General features: G+C 38.9%; 1 protein-coding gene across 7 annotated transcripts in view; it reads right to left on the minus strand.

The window, feature by feature from the left end:
• The window catches only part of LOC145692409 (E3 ubiquitin-protein ligase KCMF1-like), a 129,972-nt gene that overhangs the window by 57,010 nt on the left and 55,326 nt on the right, over positions 1-17,636 (minus strand). For 6 of the 7 annotated variants that reach the window (XM_081767740.1, XM_081767737.1, XM_081767718.1 and 3 more), the window contains exons 2-4: positions 10,238-10,405; positions 9,017-9,156; positions 991-1,107 (exon numbers count right to left, since the gene is read on the minus strand). In XM_081767740.1, coding sequence (XP_081623866.1) covers positions 991-1,107; positions 9,017-9,156; positions 10,238-10,405 — 425 coding nt within the window. The remainder of the gene's footprint in view (positions 1-990; positions 1,108-9,016; positions 9,157-10,237; positions 10,406-17,636) is intronic. The other variant, XM_081767723.1, reaches the window with a different exon arrangement.

Consider the following 17,636-nt stretch of genomic DNA (forward strand, 5'->3'; position numbering starts at 1 on the left):
AAAAATTAAAGAATATGGAAGTTCTACGTATTTTTGATCTGATCATAAACCACTGCCAATAGTATGGTGAGGGGGAACATACCAGACAGTAGCTAACTGCCACTATTACTAGTTTTTCATTTTCGATTTTTACGTCTTAATTCAAATAGTTTCACAATAATTGGTCACATGATAATCACTGCCTCTACTACGACAAAACCTGTACAATACCCGTACTAATTATGCAGCACTATAATACTGAATATGTTTTTATGATGGATATTTTCGAACTACATCTTAATCTACGTTTAATGTTTGTACGACTTCTTCGTATAGATTACGAAGGAATTTGAAAATAGAATATTCAACGTCTTGTGTTATTCTCTCGAGGCTAACAAAGACAGAAGATAAGTGCATCACTATCCAAGGATTGGTAGAATAAAGACAAAAGGATTTCGAAGGAGGAAAAAAAAAATGTTCTTGCCCATTCCAAACTCATACGGTCTGGAATTAAATCAGGTACCCTTGTATCGAGCTTAGCGCACTACTACTGAACCAGTATTGCCCCCCTCTGACAGAATAAAAGGCATTTATGAATCGAGCATTTAAAGCTGCTTATGAATAACTGAACAACTCCCAAAAGAACACAAGCGCACGAAAAGATCATAACAAAAATTCAAAGCAAATCACTTTCTTGCAACCAGAATATCTTATACTGAAGATCTCTGAGTACATCCATGATCTGCATATTCAATTTGATTAGCTATAGCAACTGAAAATAGCATCTACATATGCATTATACCATGACGTAGCTATACACAATTATTACACATCAAGCAGTTCTTCCTATAAAAATAAACATCGATAAAAATTTTCTTAACTTGTTAACCATATTTAAAAAATCTCTGTCTGTTTCCCAACTAAAGACCAATCATAATAGCAATTTACTGCCCTTAATAAAAATTCTAGATTAACTTAGGTTGTGTTGGGCATTCTGTATAAAGAGGATATGAGGAAGGATATCAGGTCCCGCGGCCCACTGCGGTGTTCTAGTGTTAAATGTCCAGCAAAATCATCAGTCACGTGGTTTGGGTCTCCCCCAGGAAGTGAGGCACATACAGGGCACACCTGGAAAACAAAAATACAATAATAAATTTTAGAAATAATGTCGCAAAATATTCAGTTAAATGAGCATTCTTAACATAATGAGTTAAGGAAAATCTAAACTGCTAGTTCCAGATTAATGACAGCATAGTTTTCTTCCTTACAGTTTATACACAGTACTGTAATTTAAAATGTTTGAATACAATTAGTTGTATTTCATTAATACCTAGCACTTAATTTTATTTAATTTGATATATTAAAATATATTTTTCATTTTTATACACTTAAAAACTAATCAACGGGCATTCGACTTAATACCATTGGTTCTGTTGAATTACCATCAGTCTGTTTACTTAATGAAAACTGTCGTAAACGAATTACTGTAATTAAAACCAAAATCACGCAGAATAAATGTAGCCACCTAGTTTGCTCTCAGATTTATCACAAACCTATGAAGTTAATTATTCTATGTATCGATTAACGAATATAGCTGAATGGCCATTTTCATTATTCCATGAAATGAGATTTGCGTTACGTACTTGACAGAATCTACTTCACACTCACTCTATTACCTTATACATATCTGTATATTATAATAATGTCACGATGTTTGCCCGACTGACCTACAAGATGAGAGAAGTGAAGGGTGGATATCTGGCAGAGACGACCTTGATCAACGCATGAATCATGTAATTTGTGAGCGGGGTAAAATATGGCTTCTGAACTGTCTGACGTAGGAATTTCATAAAAATTAGCGACTGCCTAGAAAATTCGAATTACATCAAGCAGTTCATCCTTGACGGATGCTTCGGTTACTCGATAGTTTCACGCTCACTACTCCACAATGATTGAACACGGTGTTTGTCAACAGATTTCATTCTTCTGGGTTTCAACATCTCATCTGGTGGTTTAACAAAAAACTCGTAAATTCATTTAAGTAAGCGGACCCAACTCTCGGAGTTTTTGAAAATCCTCGTTTTAAGGGGGGCAAAGGAGCCACCTATTATATATACTATGTAATTTCTACCGAAACACCGTCTTATGTAGGCTGAACAAACTTATAGCGTAGAAAACCAGGGGAGAAAGTGAACTAGAAATATCTAATGTTTCAAAAATTTTCCATTGTCCATTTGTTCATTAGTTCTGAAACAACAGAGAGAAACACATTTACACAGACGCAACAACTTACACTCAAAGTACCGCGACGAGGAAGAAGAAATTTAGAAAAAAAAGTATCGTTCTGTGATTACTTATGTCCTTATTGAGTTGAGTTACTGTATTTTGTCCAGTATCCCATTTCGCAAAACAACCATCCAAACCGTACCACTCGCATGTCCGTACTATATACCTGGAAAGAAGAATTCGAGGAAAATTTTTTTTTTCTGAAAAAAAAAAAAAAAAAAATCCCCTTTTCAAAAGTTTATGTGACCTTAGCAGGACAACTTAGCAGGCAGGATTTTCTCGAACTTGAAGCAAGTTGTTTAATTTTGTGCTTTTCAAGGTAATTTGAAATAATGTGTAACAACAACAACAACTACTACTACTACTGTGAACGTAACAATGTTAGTTCGCGAACTATTCCTAGATTTTGATGATTTTTCATATATGAGTGGAGTATGGCATACCTTAGATTTAAGCATGTTATTTTATTAAAATGAGTATCCTAAGACGGGAAAGAAGGCATGTCAAAATGCATGCAAAAAATTGAGCATTTCACGATTCAGTCAAACTAGAACGATGAAATTTGGTATAAATTCTTCATTAACTTAGGGTCATCAAAGTCTAGGAGGCTTAGGTGGGCAGGGCATGTAGCTAGGATGAAAGGAAGTAGGAACGCTTTCAAAGTCGTGACTGAAAGACCAATCGGAAAACGACCATTAGGAAGACCTAGGAGCAGATGGGAGGACAATATTAAGATGGATCTCGCAGATACAGGAATACAAAGTAGAAACTGAATCCAGTTGGTTAACGACAGAAGTCAGTGGAGAGCTTTTGTGAACGCGGCACTGAACCTCCGGGTTCCATAGGCCACAGAGTTAGTTAGTTATATATTAAATAATAATAATAAATTAGAATACTTTGTGGAAATTATTGACTTTCATCATTACGGAAACGAGTCTTCATATATAGATTATCAACTACGGAAAAAAAAAAAAACTGTTAATCAAAAAAATTAATAACAATATAAATACATAAGAAGTCCTCATACATTCAGGAACCAACGCATAGGCATCGTTCAGACTAAGCTTGCAACAGCAAATGAGATGTTCGTTTATTACAATTTCACATTTCATTTAATAAATTCAGCAAAATATTATCATCATCTTTCAGCTAATTACGTGCCTAAAATTGTATTTAATAACTACACAAACGCTATTAGCGTTCAGTAGCTAATGTAATTCCATCATATGTTAATATATATTTCCTACCAATATTACGTTATTCAGAAACTTCACCGAAAATTTCTACCATTGTCTTGAAATAATCAATTAAATTGGGACTTCACTGAAACTGAAATATGCAAAGAATCAAGATAGATAATGTGCCATAGCAGATTAACTATAATTTTTCAATAGCATAAATAGGTCTAATATTAGAAACAAAACAAGTTAGGACATGCCCCCTTCATAGCTTGTCTAGATCTGTGTGACGGAACAAAGACAAATTAATTATTCAAATAATACCTAATTTAACCAATCCATTCAAAACGACTATACTGAAAATCAATTATTCCAAAAGGCATCCAAGTTAGTTCGTTGGGGAATAATAATTAGTCAGCCAAAGCAGGATGAACTATAAAATGGAGCTGAAGGATTAACTATAAAATGGCTTCTTTGCGAAGTTCTAGTTCAGATGATTATTACTTAAATTTGGAACATTTTTTACCTTCATCACTACCCACATATGTAGCACAAAGTATGAATGTTCAGAAATCAATTTGATTAGTGTACAGTCCTCGTTTCCGCTTTTCCTTACTTAATTCCACAGAATTTCATGACACTGAACTGCAGGCTGCACCATTCATACAAATGTCCGCTTCGTACAACCTCGTAGATCATCGCGCTCTCTCGGGAGCAGAATAATATTCGCATTTATAAACATGAATTTTTAAGTAATTTAATTTAATCAATTTTAATACCTAAATTATTTACTCATAAAAAGAAAACTACCCTTCACGTTTGTTTCTTATTACACGATTCTAATTTTGTAAAATTATTCATTCTTTCCACTCACGTAATACATCCTGTCATCTCTCACGTCTGTAATTCTTCTAAAATACAATAAAGAACTCATTATGCCCGTTATTCCTTAAATGTTCCATTTCACGGTTGTGAAAGACTAAAATTTTGACATGTTTAAATTATCAATTTAGGCCTAACATATACGGTTTGTTTACATCCATCACATTCGATTACAATCATACTTTACAGTGTTCTACATTGTTCTGCTTCGGTGCAAAATAACCTACTTTATCCATCCTAAATAGTAATGTTAGATATAATTACTGGTATGCCTGCCGTATTTGTATTAAATATGACAGAAATCTGCATGTCTATGGCACATCACTCATCATAATCATAACACGACATTATAACTATGCAAGACAGAGGTTGTTCAGTCTACATTTGGCCAATTTCGACTTACCTAAAAATTTAGAAGAATCCATGGCGCCAGGTCTGTAAGTACTCGATGTGTTTCCCTTGGTTTCTAACAATAGCCCGAAAGTGTAATTTCCACTGTAATAGGCTTCTCTGAAGAACTGGGAGGGGAACCTTGTCCCATTCCCTTTGCACAGCTCTCCAAAGTCCTTCCACAGTTGTCACACGCCGTTTTCCCAAAGCCCGCTTCACCAATCCAAATCCACAATAGTCCATAGGACTTGCATCTGGAGATTTAACAGGTACCTCATTGGAAGGTATCACCTGTATACCACTTGCCTCCTCAATCTCCCTGTAGAATGCGAGGGACGATCATGAGGTATGTGATGAGGCCTTGTCCATGTGAATGCGCACCAGATTGGCGTCATTTCCGTACATTGTTGGAATCTCATGCTCGTAGATAGGCCGCATGATCTGCTCCTGAAAATACTGCAAATTTATTTTGCAGTTCTTCGCCATCCTACGAATCTTCAGTTTACCTCGGTAACAGTAGCCAGTAACGACCACGAACCCTTTTGGGAAGGATTCTTTACAGACACGGACCCACCTTCTGAAGTTCTTGGCGCCTTTCTCTCGGTACATGATGGCTCTCGGTTTGCCGCAGTCGGAAGGGTAAATCCATACTTCATCGAGCGTTACGACGTACATCCACCTTTGTTTTGCCAGATGCCGTTCGTACGGCTTCCGGGCGTTACACTTTCGTTCCTTTTAGTGGGCATCCGTGAGAAGATGGCCGCGCGCTTTGATGACATTTTCCAGCTTGAGTTGATGGTGTAACGTCGGCTCACAGTCCCCAAAGACACATCAAAACGATTAGCCATACACCTTTGTGTTGGCGGATTTTCTTGCATAACCATTTTGCGAAGTTTCCTCTGCATGGTAGAGGTAGCCTTGGTGCATTCCCGCTTCCTAGACAACTTCGTTGGTGATCCAAATGGTGGAGCTTCGCTGCCCTTGTACTTTTTAATAACATTTTTTATTCCACTTAAACTGATGTTGCAAACACTCTTTTTGCACTGTTTTCTAATGACAGAAACACAAAAGTGGGCGTCATAAAGAGTCGCAACATAGCCTTTCCAAAACAGACTTAGTTTGGGCGGCATTTTGGTCACAGAGCGGAAACCCACACACTTGGAAACAAATTTAACACAACACAACAATGGTCCTGTTTTGTGCGTTATTGTCGTCCGCGCGGAAATACAACTCCGTTCCCAGGAAGCCACTGCACAACACTGCAGGACGTCACGAGCCAGGTCGAGTGAGACCATTTTGTCCGGGAGGGGGAAGGAACGATTCGGCCAAACGTAGGCTGAACAACCTCTGTAAGTATTTAACTGAATTTTTACTTTATTAAGAACTACTACACGCGAACGAAATTACTCGAACAAAAACAAACTACGTTATAAACACGTACTCTTGTACTTATGTTACGTACCTTAGTAAATAGAGCTCAAAGATAGACAAAACTAAAAATCAACAATAATACATATATTTATTAATAATTAATTAGTTCAATCGTACGATTTACGGAAAGCAAGTTCGTAACAAGAAGGAAGAGGGGAATCATAATATACGGGAAAAGTTGAATATATCACGAGCCTATCTCGGTAAAGAATCTAGTCATTAAAAATAATTGGACATGACCGAGCATGCCGAAAATTTTCGTTTAGGGGGGAGGGGGCGCACGGGATATTATCTATAAAATTATGTCATATGTTCCAGCGTAACTCTAGAATGCCTGGAGCAATTTCAACCAAACTTAGTACACATGTAACTTCCATTTTTTTTTTTTTTTTTTTTTTTTTTATTCTGTGGTGGTAAGACACTCCCATCACACTCAAGGTAGGTACGAAGAGGTGACATTAAAATTAATCGAAAATAACCGACACTAGTGTCGAATTTATACGTTTCGGGAATGCTGGCACTCCTAGTGGACGCTGAATAGTGATACTTCTAAAAGTGGAGGTCAAAAAGGGTGGCATGTAAAACTAATCGAAACGACAGATATTACTATCAACTCCATAGTTTTCGGGGTTGATGAGATGAATAGTAGCACTTCTGATTACGTTTAAGTCTACGTTCAGCTCCTATCGCCATGGATGACGAAATGGGGTGGAAAATAAAATGTCCAGAATTATCGAGCTTACTATCGATCCATAGTTTTCGGGGTCACTAAACTGATTGGTTAACAGTATCAATGACGTTTAAAGCCCAGGTTTACACATGAAGGGGCATGACAGCCGGCACAGGAATCATATAATATCATTCATATTGACAGAAGCAACTTCAAAGGCTTCAGATCCGTTCGTTATTTTATTTCGTTTCTTAATTTTCGAATGTTTTACATAAGCCCTATTCTCCCCATGCGAAGAACGGGCATTTCACTATCATTTGATAAAGCTGAACTGTCACCGTGAAAATGACAAATTTGATACTAACAAAATGAACAATTGTTGTTGTCTACAATTTCTTCAGGCAAATAAAGAAATTAATCCGTAAGTCTGATGTAAAGACATAGACAAACATATCCGCATTATATCAAATCAGCGGATAAATCTGAATGCTTAAATTTCAGTTGTTTATTTTTGCATATATGTATTGTTTTTGTCTACGAAATCGAGAGACAACACCACCATAGCTGCGTTGGTCTACCAATTCCCGTGATCGTTAAGGTGAAGCAGTACAAGCATGACCAATGCGAGGGATAAGTCGTAAGTCATGACAACCATTTTTTTTCTCGCGAATAGAGATAATACTACAAAAGCAACGAAGACATTGGAAAATACAAGTTATACCGAGTGGTGCCACCAGATGTTTACGTAAGCAAAGCTGAGCGTCTGAGCACGCTTTAAAGGTTAGTTACGAGCAAGAGTAGTCTGAAATGAAGGTCATGAAGGGTAAATAACGTTCGTATGTGAAAGCAGCATTTCTCCGCGGCACAAAGCACGGAAATGCCACACAGAGATACAGGAAGTATTGAGCGCGCGTGCTCTGTCCTATTGAATAGTGGCGAGAAGCACAGAGAGGCCTTCAAAAGGAGTAAATACTTCGAAAGCTTCTAAATACCATTAATAACTAGGGAACGCGTACTGTGACCAATTTGCAAACATGTGTAAGCAGTTTCGTCGAACTTTTGCTGATGCCATAATAAACCAATGTTGATCTGCTGCCTGTTTTGCTTTTTCCTACATCCTGTCTTTGGTGGCACCACTTGGTAGTACATGCAATATACTTTCTAACGTCTATCGTTCATATTTCGTATTACTCCTCATGCGTGAGGAAAAAAAAAAGTCACGACTTGTAGCTGGGTACGTATCCATTGGAAAAGATGTGATAAGATGGCGTAAAAACAACTGAGGAGCTACTTGCATGAGAGAAGTACCAAACTCCATTTAATGAAGCCAGTAACAACAGCGATAAGATTATTCACGTGGTAATCCCACACTCTCGAAGGAAATAAATCACCGGCTGATCAGTTTAAACACTTCGAGGCTTCGTGCCAGGACATTTAGTTTTAGGTTGCAGAAAAATAAAAATACAGCGAATAGTGAAACCTCTACCACCGTATTAGTAATGAGCCGTGAAGCTTCCAGCAGAACTCGGTATCTGCCCGCAAAGCAAGTACAACACAAGAGTGACTTCAGGAAATTGTGTCTGATTTCATCACCAACTGGCTGGTCCTCCAGACCTCAACCCACTGAACTAGAAGTTGTGGTACATGCTTTAGGGCATTGTCTGCAGAAAGAGGCATCCTACCACTAAGAGCTCCAATCATGTACTTTTGAAAGTAGTAGTCGCCCTCAGAAATTCAAATCCTGTTTCGTAGTCATTTCAAGAAGTGACTGGTGCTTGGTGTTGACAATATCTGTATGTTTCACACATTAAAATAATATTACTCAGTTTTACACTGTCCCGTATTTCATTATTGACTTTGTAAAAGAACTTATGATATCACTAGGTAGATTCCGCTTTGGAGATGCTTTGGTAGGGGTGTCGTACAACGGCACAACTCAGCTCTACTCTTCTGAAACTGTATTAAAACGTAGGCCAAAATATACGAAGAGACTGCGTTAGAGAACGTGTATCATCATGTTCAGACCACCACCATATTCCACAGTAGTGTAGAAATAATCACAACTCAATCGGAAAGTACCAGAAACAATTTTCAACTACAGAAAGCAATTTCCTTGACAGAACACTACAATAATTCAGATTGATCAAGTCCTGTTTGATTATCAATTTTAATGTGATTAAATGAACGAACTTGTACTTACAACTTCAAACGAAGTTTCCGAGTGCTCTGACGTTACGTGTTCCTGTAATGTAGTTTCTGTGAAGCCCATCTTGCCACAATATGGGCAGGTAAATGACTGTGGTTGTTCCACCGTTAGAGCTTCCCCACCATAATACAAATCTGGAAGAAACACACTTGTTAGAAAACTTTCATGTCTCATTCATTTAGAATTTATAAAGAAAAAAGTACATAGAACAATCCTAGTCAAATGTGTTAAGTCTTCCATCTTGTAGTTTTTAAATTTATAAATATAACAAGAAATACTTACAATGGAAACACTTTTCACAAAAGTACAAGAATTTACAAGATGTTAAACTATATTTTCAAAATAAACATAATCTTATAAATATTTTCTACGGAGATGATGTTTTAATTACTCTTATGATAATACTTTTGTAGATGTTTGATAATTCATATGTAGTTTGTATTCAAACATAATAATTTTCAGTATCTTGTGTGTAATACTTACACGAGAATGTTCGGGGAAAAGAGTGGAGAGACTGTGTTAAGAACGATATGGTGCAATGTGGTGTCACAGCGGATATGACAAGATAAAAACAAGTGGAGGACAGTGATCCTAAAAGCCAACCCAGCTAACTGACGTAAAAAGGCATAGAAGACGATGACTTTGTAAAAAAAGGTGTTTCAATGTAGCTACAGCCCAATTACTATATCGCATGCAGAATTAGGAAATAATTAACCAGCCGCAACACAGTCGAATAGAAAAGAAAGTAATTAAAATGAGTTTAGTCTTACATTGTTGTAACAGCTTACAAATAAGCTTGTAAAATCCACTTATTTCATTATCTCAGGCGTAAAGTCATTGTGTTGGACTATACTTCGCACATTCTAATTAAAAATATTTATACATACAAAGATAAAAAAAATACACAGCAACTTCACTGAACTTCGGGCTGTGATTTCTTTCAACAAAGGCAAAAAAACGTAAAAGACAAGGGAAGAAAAACTTAGGAGCTAGAAATGCTGACTTTTGAGACGCTATTATTTCAATACAGTATTACATTTGCAAGTGATAAAATGCCTTAAGAAGAAAAAAAATCGTTGAATCAATTGACACTCTTCAATTATGTACAGTTATCTGATCCACAGATCCATTTTAATACTTAGATGCACTTAATACTATTTTGTTGGAATACCAATTATGGTACTGCAAAATAACCATTTCCATACGGACACTTACCGAAGTCTGACCTGGTTAGAATACATTGCATGGGATGCTCTGTCGTATGTCGCGTAGTTGTAGCTCCAGCTTCATAGCAGGTAGCACATAAGTCATAATCATAACATATTAAACATTTATACCGACGACCACGGAAATTTCCCTTAAGACATGAATCACAACTAACACCTGCAAAACAAATAAAATATATATATATAATGCTATCTTAATGAAAATCACAATGATATTATAGAATTATCCCAAATGAATATTTGACTATGTATTAGACACTTAAACACATCAATACACAAAACTGACAGATTAAGGGAAAATTTAACATGGACACATAAAACAGATACGCATATGCGTTTCTTACATGAAGCGTAATATTTCGCACGAAGAAAATAAGTTCTATTCCAAATGTAATATAAGAGAAACATTACTTCCCATATACATACATATATATATAATATAAATATGTATGTATAATATATATATAAACACTACTGTTAAGTATCATCGAGCCATTACGAAGAGACGATTCGAAATTTCGGTACTGAGCACTTAATTTCACTTTCTTGACAAACGTTTAAGAAAATGAAATGAAATTTGTTTGAGTTTTTGAGTTTCCCACGATTATGCCGGCTAGTCTAAGGGAGACGGTGATGAGAGGAATGAATGAAAAGTGGAATGAAGAAAGTGGGAGGAAATGGGAGAACCCCGAGGAAACCCACGCATACGGTGTTCGTCCACCACAAAGTTCACTTGGCGGGAGCAGGGTTTGAACCCAGGACTCCATGCACCAGATGTGAACGCTCTACCATTAGCCACCGCGGCCCCATAAACGTTTAAGAGTTTGATCATTCTACACAATTGACACTATCGAGTTCTTACGTCGATATGCCTCCAGCAGTGACTTCTACAGGTATGAGCAAATCTGAACTATAATGTGTTGCAATAAAAACTTCTATTGACAAGGAAACTACGCAAAAACTTATTGAAAACTCTGAGATGCCTGGATGGTCATTTACCACCAAGCTCTAACTCATCTCTACCCTTGACCACAATCAGTTTCTGTCCTATGTTCCACGTGTCTCACTATCTCCAAATGTTGTTTATAATGCTATGATTATTATGAACCTTTACCAAAGAAGTGGTAAAGAAAAAGGTGTGTTGACAACAAATCCAAACACACAGTGGTGGGTTCAGTTATCTTACTGTAAGAACTGAAACTTTCCACTTTCACAAAATATTGTTGAATTGCTTTCGGTAGTATCTAAAAGCCAGCAGTATCGAATCTATCTGACTGAAGCAGCAGCATGGTATGGTGAAAAATAGTTTCAATCTATCTTAAACGGCCACCGCTAGGACAGAGCGTCAGGTTCTAGGCATAGCAGCTGCGCAGCGGCCATATCACATTCAGTGACGACGTAAGAGGAGAGTAAGGTGCCAGGCGCCCCCACACAACTGGGCCCCAGACATAGTGTTATAATATAGATCAAATATAAAACTATTTACTGTATACAAATAGATGTAATCCCAAAAGTGTTTTCCTCAAGAAATTAAAGCTGGCGTCGTCACTGGTCACATAGTTTTGAAATGAAGTAATTAGAGGAATCGCTTAGTTGAAGGTTTATAGTAACTCCTTGGCCAAGAATTCTTAAACAAGTTAAATAAGTAATTGTTATGGAATGGCATAAATGAAACTGTTAGTTTTCATTTTCATACTTTGCACTTTAATTGGGAGTCAGCATGAAGTGGCTCATCCTCCATCTTCAATAGCGGATCAAGATAAGCCTGACCACAACATTTGGTGGTAACATGTGTTATCATATATGCTAAGGTGTCATAATTAAGAATCAATAAAGAAATTGCATCTGAAAGGTTTTCAACATTCATGTGCCACTACGGTCTGCTTTATAGGTTTAATCTCTCTGAGTTCCTTGTTTGAAACTTTGATTGTATCAGCTGATAAAAGAGTCAGATGTCAGAAATCTGTCAGTTTGTTCATGGCATAGATTAACATTATTTACAAGCAGATGTAAAATCCTTTAAAGTCTTGGCAAGATGTGTGGATAACAGTATCATTAGTTCAACTCTAGACTATGGTGCACTAAAAAGCGTATGTGTGAAAATATTAAGGCGCTATTCCATCAAACCAACATTTGGACAACAGTGACGCATGCAGCATTCGATACTCAACCAAGGAAACACGGTGCATCATGTAGCATGTCACATGTCAACTTGTTGGGGCTGCAAACTCGCTGCACGCTACAGAAACCTGTTTCTCGAACAGTTTTGGCCGAATGCTGCAAAACGTGGATCGATGCCGCAATTTCCGTTCGACAAAATGGATTAGGATTAGGAATTAAGATTTCTGGGCTTTTGGTATCTATGGCCATGTTAGTCTATCACATATGAGGGATGACGTGCCTCATCGATCACACAATCCAAGGAAAAAGAAGAAAGAAAGGATTGGGAAAGGAAGGAAGAAACCTTGCACCTGTATGTTACGTACCATCCCTGCCTGGTGTGAATGAAGAAAACCCAGGAAAACCTCACTCAAGATGGCTGACCTGAAAAAGCTTCTACATTTCTTCGACCGAGTGTCTCTACTGGGAATCGAACCCGAGACCGCTCTCGAAAAAACGGAGTGATCCATTGAAAAAAAAAAAAAAAAAAAAAGAGTACAATTCATTGAAAACTGCCACAACGCTTCAGTATTATGGAATGTAACTGCGACTGATTGTAAAAACAAGAGAGTAAAGGCAGATACGTTGAAACGCACCCCCCCCCAAAAAAAATCACATTAGTGTCACAAATCTTATTTTATGAGTCGCAGAGGGCCAGGCTCAACGTCATGTGACAGTTGATAGTTCAAGCCATTAGATGTAAAAAAACTGTTAAAATTCTTATAATTGACGTAAGATGTTGCAACATGAAGATGACTAAACTTTCCGCAAATCTGCACTACATTTACAATTTTATCAAATCATCTTTTTAAATACAATACAATCATACAATCATTTTTTTAAATTAATCTTTTTATTTTGCTTCTTAATATATTTTTATGATTTACTGGTAATTCGTGAACTACGAACGAGGTGGACTGGGACATTCATCATTTTAGGTAATTCATTATTTATCAACAGCTTGTTGGACATAACCACAAAACTGTTGCCTTATTGCAATTAAGTCTTCTGCTTTGTCAAGTCTCCACAATAGGGTATGCCACATAAATCAACATATGCTTCCTTGCTGCACCGGTTTTTTACCACAATGAATCGAACAATGACACCACTAAGAAATCAACTCGGAGACTCATCATTGGAACTGGGTCAGTGATCGAAGTGATAAGGTATGCGGTGGTATGCCATACCGCCTCTGGCTTTTCAGTGACAAGACAGATTCTAAATACGGCACCGTAGCTTTAACAGATCAATTTTTGTAAACAGTAATTGACAAATAGCTTTGCACGTAAAAAGATTTTATTTCTTATGTAGAAATAATTTCTAAATTGACAACACCGACATTTTAGTTATTTTTTCCTATCTTTTATTTTTAAAATGAGGTGTCTTCAAAAAAGTTAATCTACAGGGTTTTCATAAAGTATGGACGGATTTAATTCGCTTATAATTTACATAAAAATGCTCATATTGAAATCAAATAAAGTGCAAACGGTAGCGAAAGGATTAAATTTTTACCTGTAATCTGCACCAGCTCAGTTCATTCACCGCCACACCTCCAACTGGGCGCCATTTACGTCCACACATCCGCGTAGGCGGCGCTGGAATCCACTCACAGCGTTCCGCCGTGTTTGATCCGAAATGCCAGCCACAGACGCCCTGATTTTGTCCTTTAAGTTCTCCAAACCACTTGGCTTCTTTGCATAAACTTCCGTTTTCACATGACCCCAAAGCCAGAAGTCGCAGGGGGGTAAGGTCGGGTGATCTTGGCGGCCAAGCGGTCGGGCCACCGCGGCCAATTCATCGGTTAGGGAATTTCTCGTCAAGGAACTGTCTCACCTTGATTGCATAGTGAGGGGGTGCCCCGTCCTGTTGGAACACGATGTCGTTCTGGATTCCACGTGCCTCCAGTTCCGGAATGAGGTATTTCTGCAACATATCCAGGTACGAATCTCCATTCACGGTCTCCTCTTCAAAAAAGAACGGTCCAATCAGATGATCATAGGACACAGCGCACCAAACGTTCACTTTAGGGCTATCTCTCTCATGTGTCTCAAATTCCTTTGGGTTTTCCGTGCCCCCAAACGCGACAGTTGTGTCGGTTAACATTCCCGGAGACATGGAAGGTTGCCTCATCTGAGAACATGATGGCTGAAAGGAGAACGTCGCCATGTTCCAACTGCTTGAGCATGGCGTCACAGAAGTTGAACCGGATGTCCAAATCTTCATCATGCAGATCCTGGACTATCTTGATTTTGTAACCTTTGGCCTTGATCGTCTTCTTGGCTATCTTAAACACGGTTGTCTGTGGAATTCCGAGTTCCATGGACCGTCTAGGAATCGACTTCTGTGGGCTGTTGATGATGCTTTCCCTTACCGTGCTCACTGTTGCAGGCGATGTTGGCGGCCTCCCACTTCGAGGACGGTCCAGGACGCTTCCTGTCTCCAAGAACTTAGCATGCCACTTTCGGATTGCACTCTCAGTCGGTGCCGGCTTTTTGAACTCTTTGGTGAACTTTCGACACACCAGAATTGGTGATTTTAGCTCTGCGTACCACAGAACACATTGCAGTTTCTCTTTCACCGACGCCATCTTTGATACGGTAAAAAAAAATAGTCCTCAGAGGAGTTTTTCATTTATTTATTTCTTTAAAAGACACACACACCAATACAGCTTACAACTTACTTTTAACAGTCAACATTGAAACAACAATGAAAACAACAATGGATGGAATTTGGTAAGAAACTGACCCTTGCCCTATACGTTACGGCTTAGACGTGTTTGCATTGTAATACGATTTATTATTTGCAACTAACAAATTAATTCGACAGAATAAAACTGTCTACTTTATTCATCATTGGCGTGTTTAAGTTGTTTCTATGACGGGGGGAGGGGGATAAATCCAAAATAGCAATAAATCTTTTTTTTTTTTTTTTTGTAACATCGTGTACTAATATCAAATGGAAAAATGAATAGCTTTTTACGGGGAGCGGATCTCATGCTCTATAGACCCATGTTGATTTCAATAATTTTCCCACGCATCCAAAAATATTCCTCAAAGATTTTTCTGAAACCCTGGCTCGTAGTGTGTAAAAGCCCCCGAACAAATTACTGGCTACACTGTGCGAAATGCACAAAAATTACAATTTTGCCCATACATATACAGATGGTGATCAGAAAAATGGAAACACCTGTAGTTGGCAATACGTCAGATGTATGGGTTGGCAGTGGTGTCGTGGCGCCTGCAGCGCCGGACCGCTGGTGGTGGTGTGTTAGGTCGGTCTCCATACTACGTCAGGCGCAGTGGAACAGCAGTGTCCAGTGGCTGCAGCAGACGGAGGTAGTGTAAAATGGGAGACCTCTCAGATTTTCAAAGAGGGCAAATTGTTGGTGCGCGGTTAGGTGGAGTGTGTGTGACGGCAGTGGCTACTGTGTTAGGTGTGTCGTGTGGGACAGTGTCGAAGGTGATGACGGCCTACACAACACACGGGAAAACCACATCAGGGAAGCGGAACAGTGGGCGGAAGAAAATCATCAGCGACAGGTCACGCCGGGTATTAAAGCGCATTGTCACGCAGAACCGTCGTGCCACTGCGGAACAAGTGACGGAGGAACTCAATCAGCACCTCCCCCACCCTGTTTCGACAATCACAGTCCGCCGCGAATTACATCATATGAACTTACGGGATCGTGTTGCACAGGCCAAACCGCTCATCAGAGACCATAACGCTTTCGCACGCCGCAAATGGTGCCGCGACCATGCAACTTGGACCGTTGAGGTCTGCAAACGTGTGATATAGTCGGATGAGTCATCCTTCACCCTATTCTCAACCACGGGCCGTGTTTATGTGTGGAGAACGCCCAAAAAAGCTTATGATCTGCAGTGTCTCCACCCAACTGTGAAACATGGCGGCGGCTCGATGATGCTGTGGGCTGCCATATCATGGTTTTCATTGGGTCCTGTGGTCACACTTAGCGGACGCATCACTGTCAACGATTATGTCGCAAATTTAGGAGACCACTTGCATCCTATGGTCCGAATGTTGTTCCCGGACAATGACGCCATCTTCCAGGATGATAATGCACCCATTCACACAGCTGGCTTTGTTGCAGCGTGCTTTGAGGAACATCGGGATGAAGTTCAATACCTCCCCTGGTCCGTCTTGGAAACACGACTCCGGCGACGATTTCCACCTCCATCCTCTCTCACAGAACTGGCCACTGCCCTGCACGAGGAATGGTGTAAAATTCAACTTGCTATCATTCACGACCTCTATGCCTCCATCCCACATCGCATCAAGGCTGTTCTGAAGGCGAAAGGTGGCCCGACACCATATTAATCTGGTAAGTTGAAATTTCGTTCAGGTGTTTCCATTTTTCTGATCACCCTCTGTATATTTAAGCAGGTCAATAATAGATGCTGAAGTGCCAAAGCAGATTAAAATCTTCACCCAACCTCGACTTGAACCTCATATTTCACTTATGAGCTGTTTTGAGTTTGCGTTTTTATTTTACGCCCTAAAGTGGGCTTTACGCCCTGCAACACCGTAGTTATAAAGGACAGAAACTGTTATTAACGTGCGCTCCTAACCTTGACCGCGGCTCGAATACGGTAGAAAATATTGCAAAACGAAGGTGTAAGTGTTCGTCATTCCCTACCACACTATCTCGCCTCCACGAGAATTCTAGAGGACTACGCTCCCGGGCCCAGCATAAGCTATTTTTTAAACAATGAATCACTGTGTGTTTTCTTCGAAGAGACAGCCAAAAAACGTGGGGGACCCATAAATAAAACTGTTCAAAAACACACAACTGTAATAAATCCGATGCGTGTGAAGTTCAGATCATTCTCGTACAAGAATGCAAACAAACGAATTGCGTATGCCTACGTAACACAGACGACGAAAGCCGGGAGCGCATTTCCAACCTCTATCTCACAGGACTCAGTTCCATTGTTGCATAGACTTTTAATGTTTCAAAGACCTATTGTTGTACAGAATTTGTATTGCTTCCATGACTTTACGAATGCCGGTGGAAATTCACATTTACAGAAATTTTATATGTATAATAATATTGCCATACCAAGCACTTTATTCTTATACAGCACGAAGATTGTGAAGGCCGTGACTTTAGTTAAGTGGTATACGATTACGAATCATACTTTTGTTTGTATCCAGGCAGGTTTTTAGTAAGTTATCACAGATGAGCAGACTCGGTGCCCCCACCTCTTTAT

Source organism: Thermobia domestica, chromosome 1 (assembly GCF_964235325.1).
Source record: "Thermobia domestica chromosome 1, izTheDome1.hap1.1, whole genome shotgun sequence".
In the NCBI taxonomy this organism is placed as follows: Eukaryota; Metazoa; Arthropoda; class Insecta; order Zygentoma; family Lepismatidae; genus Thermobia; species Thermobia domestica.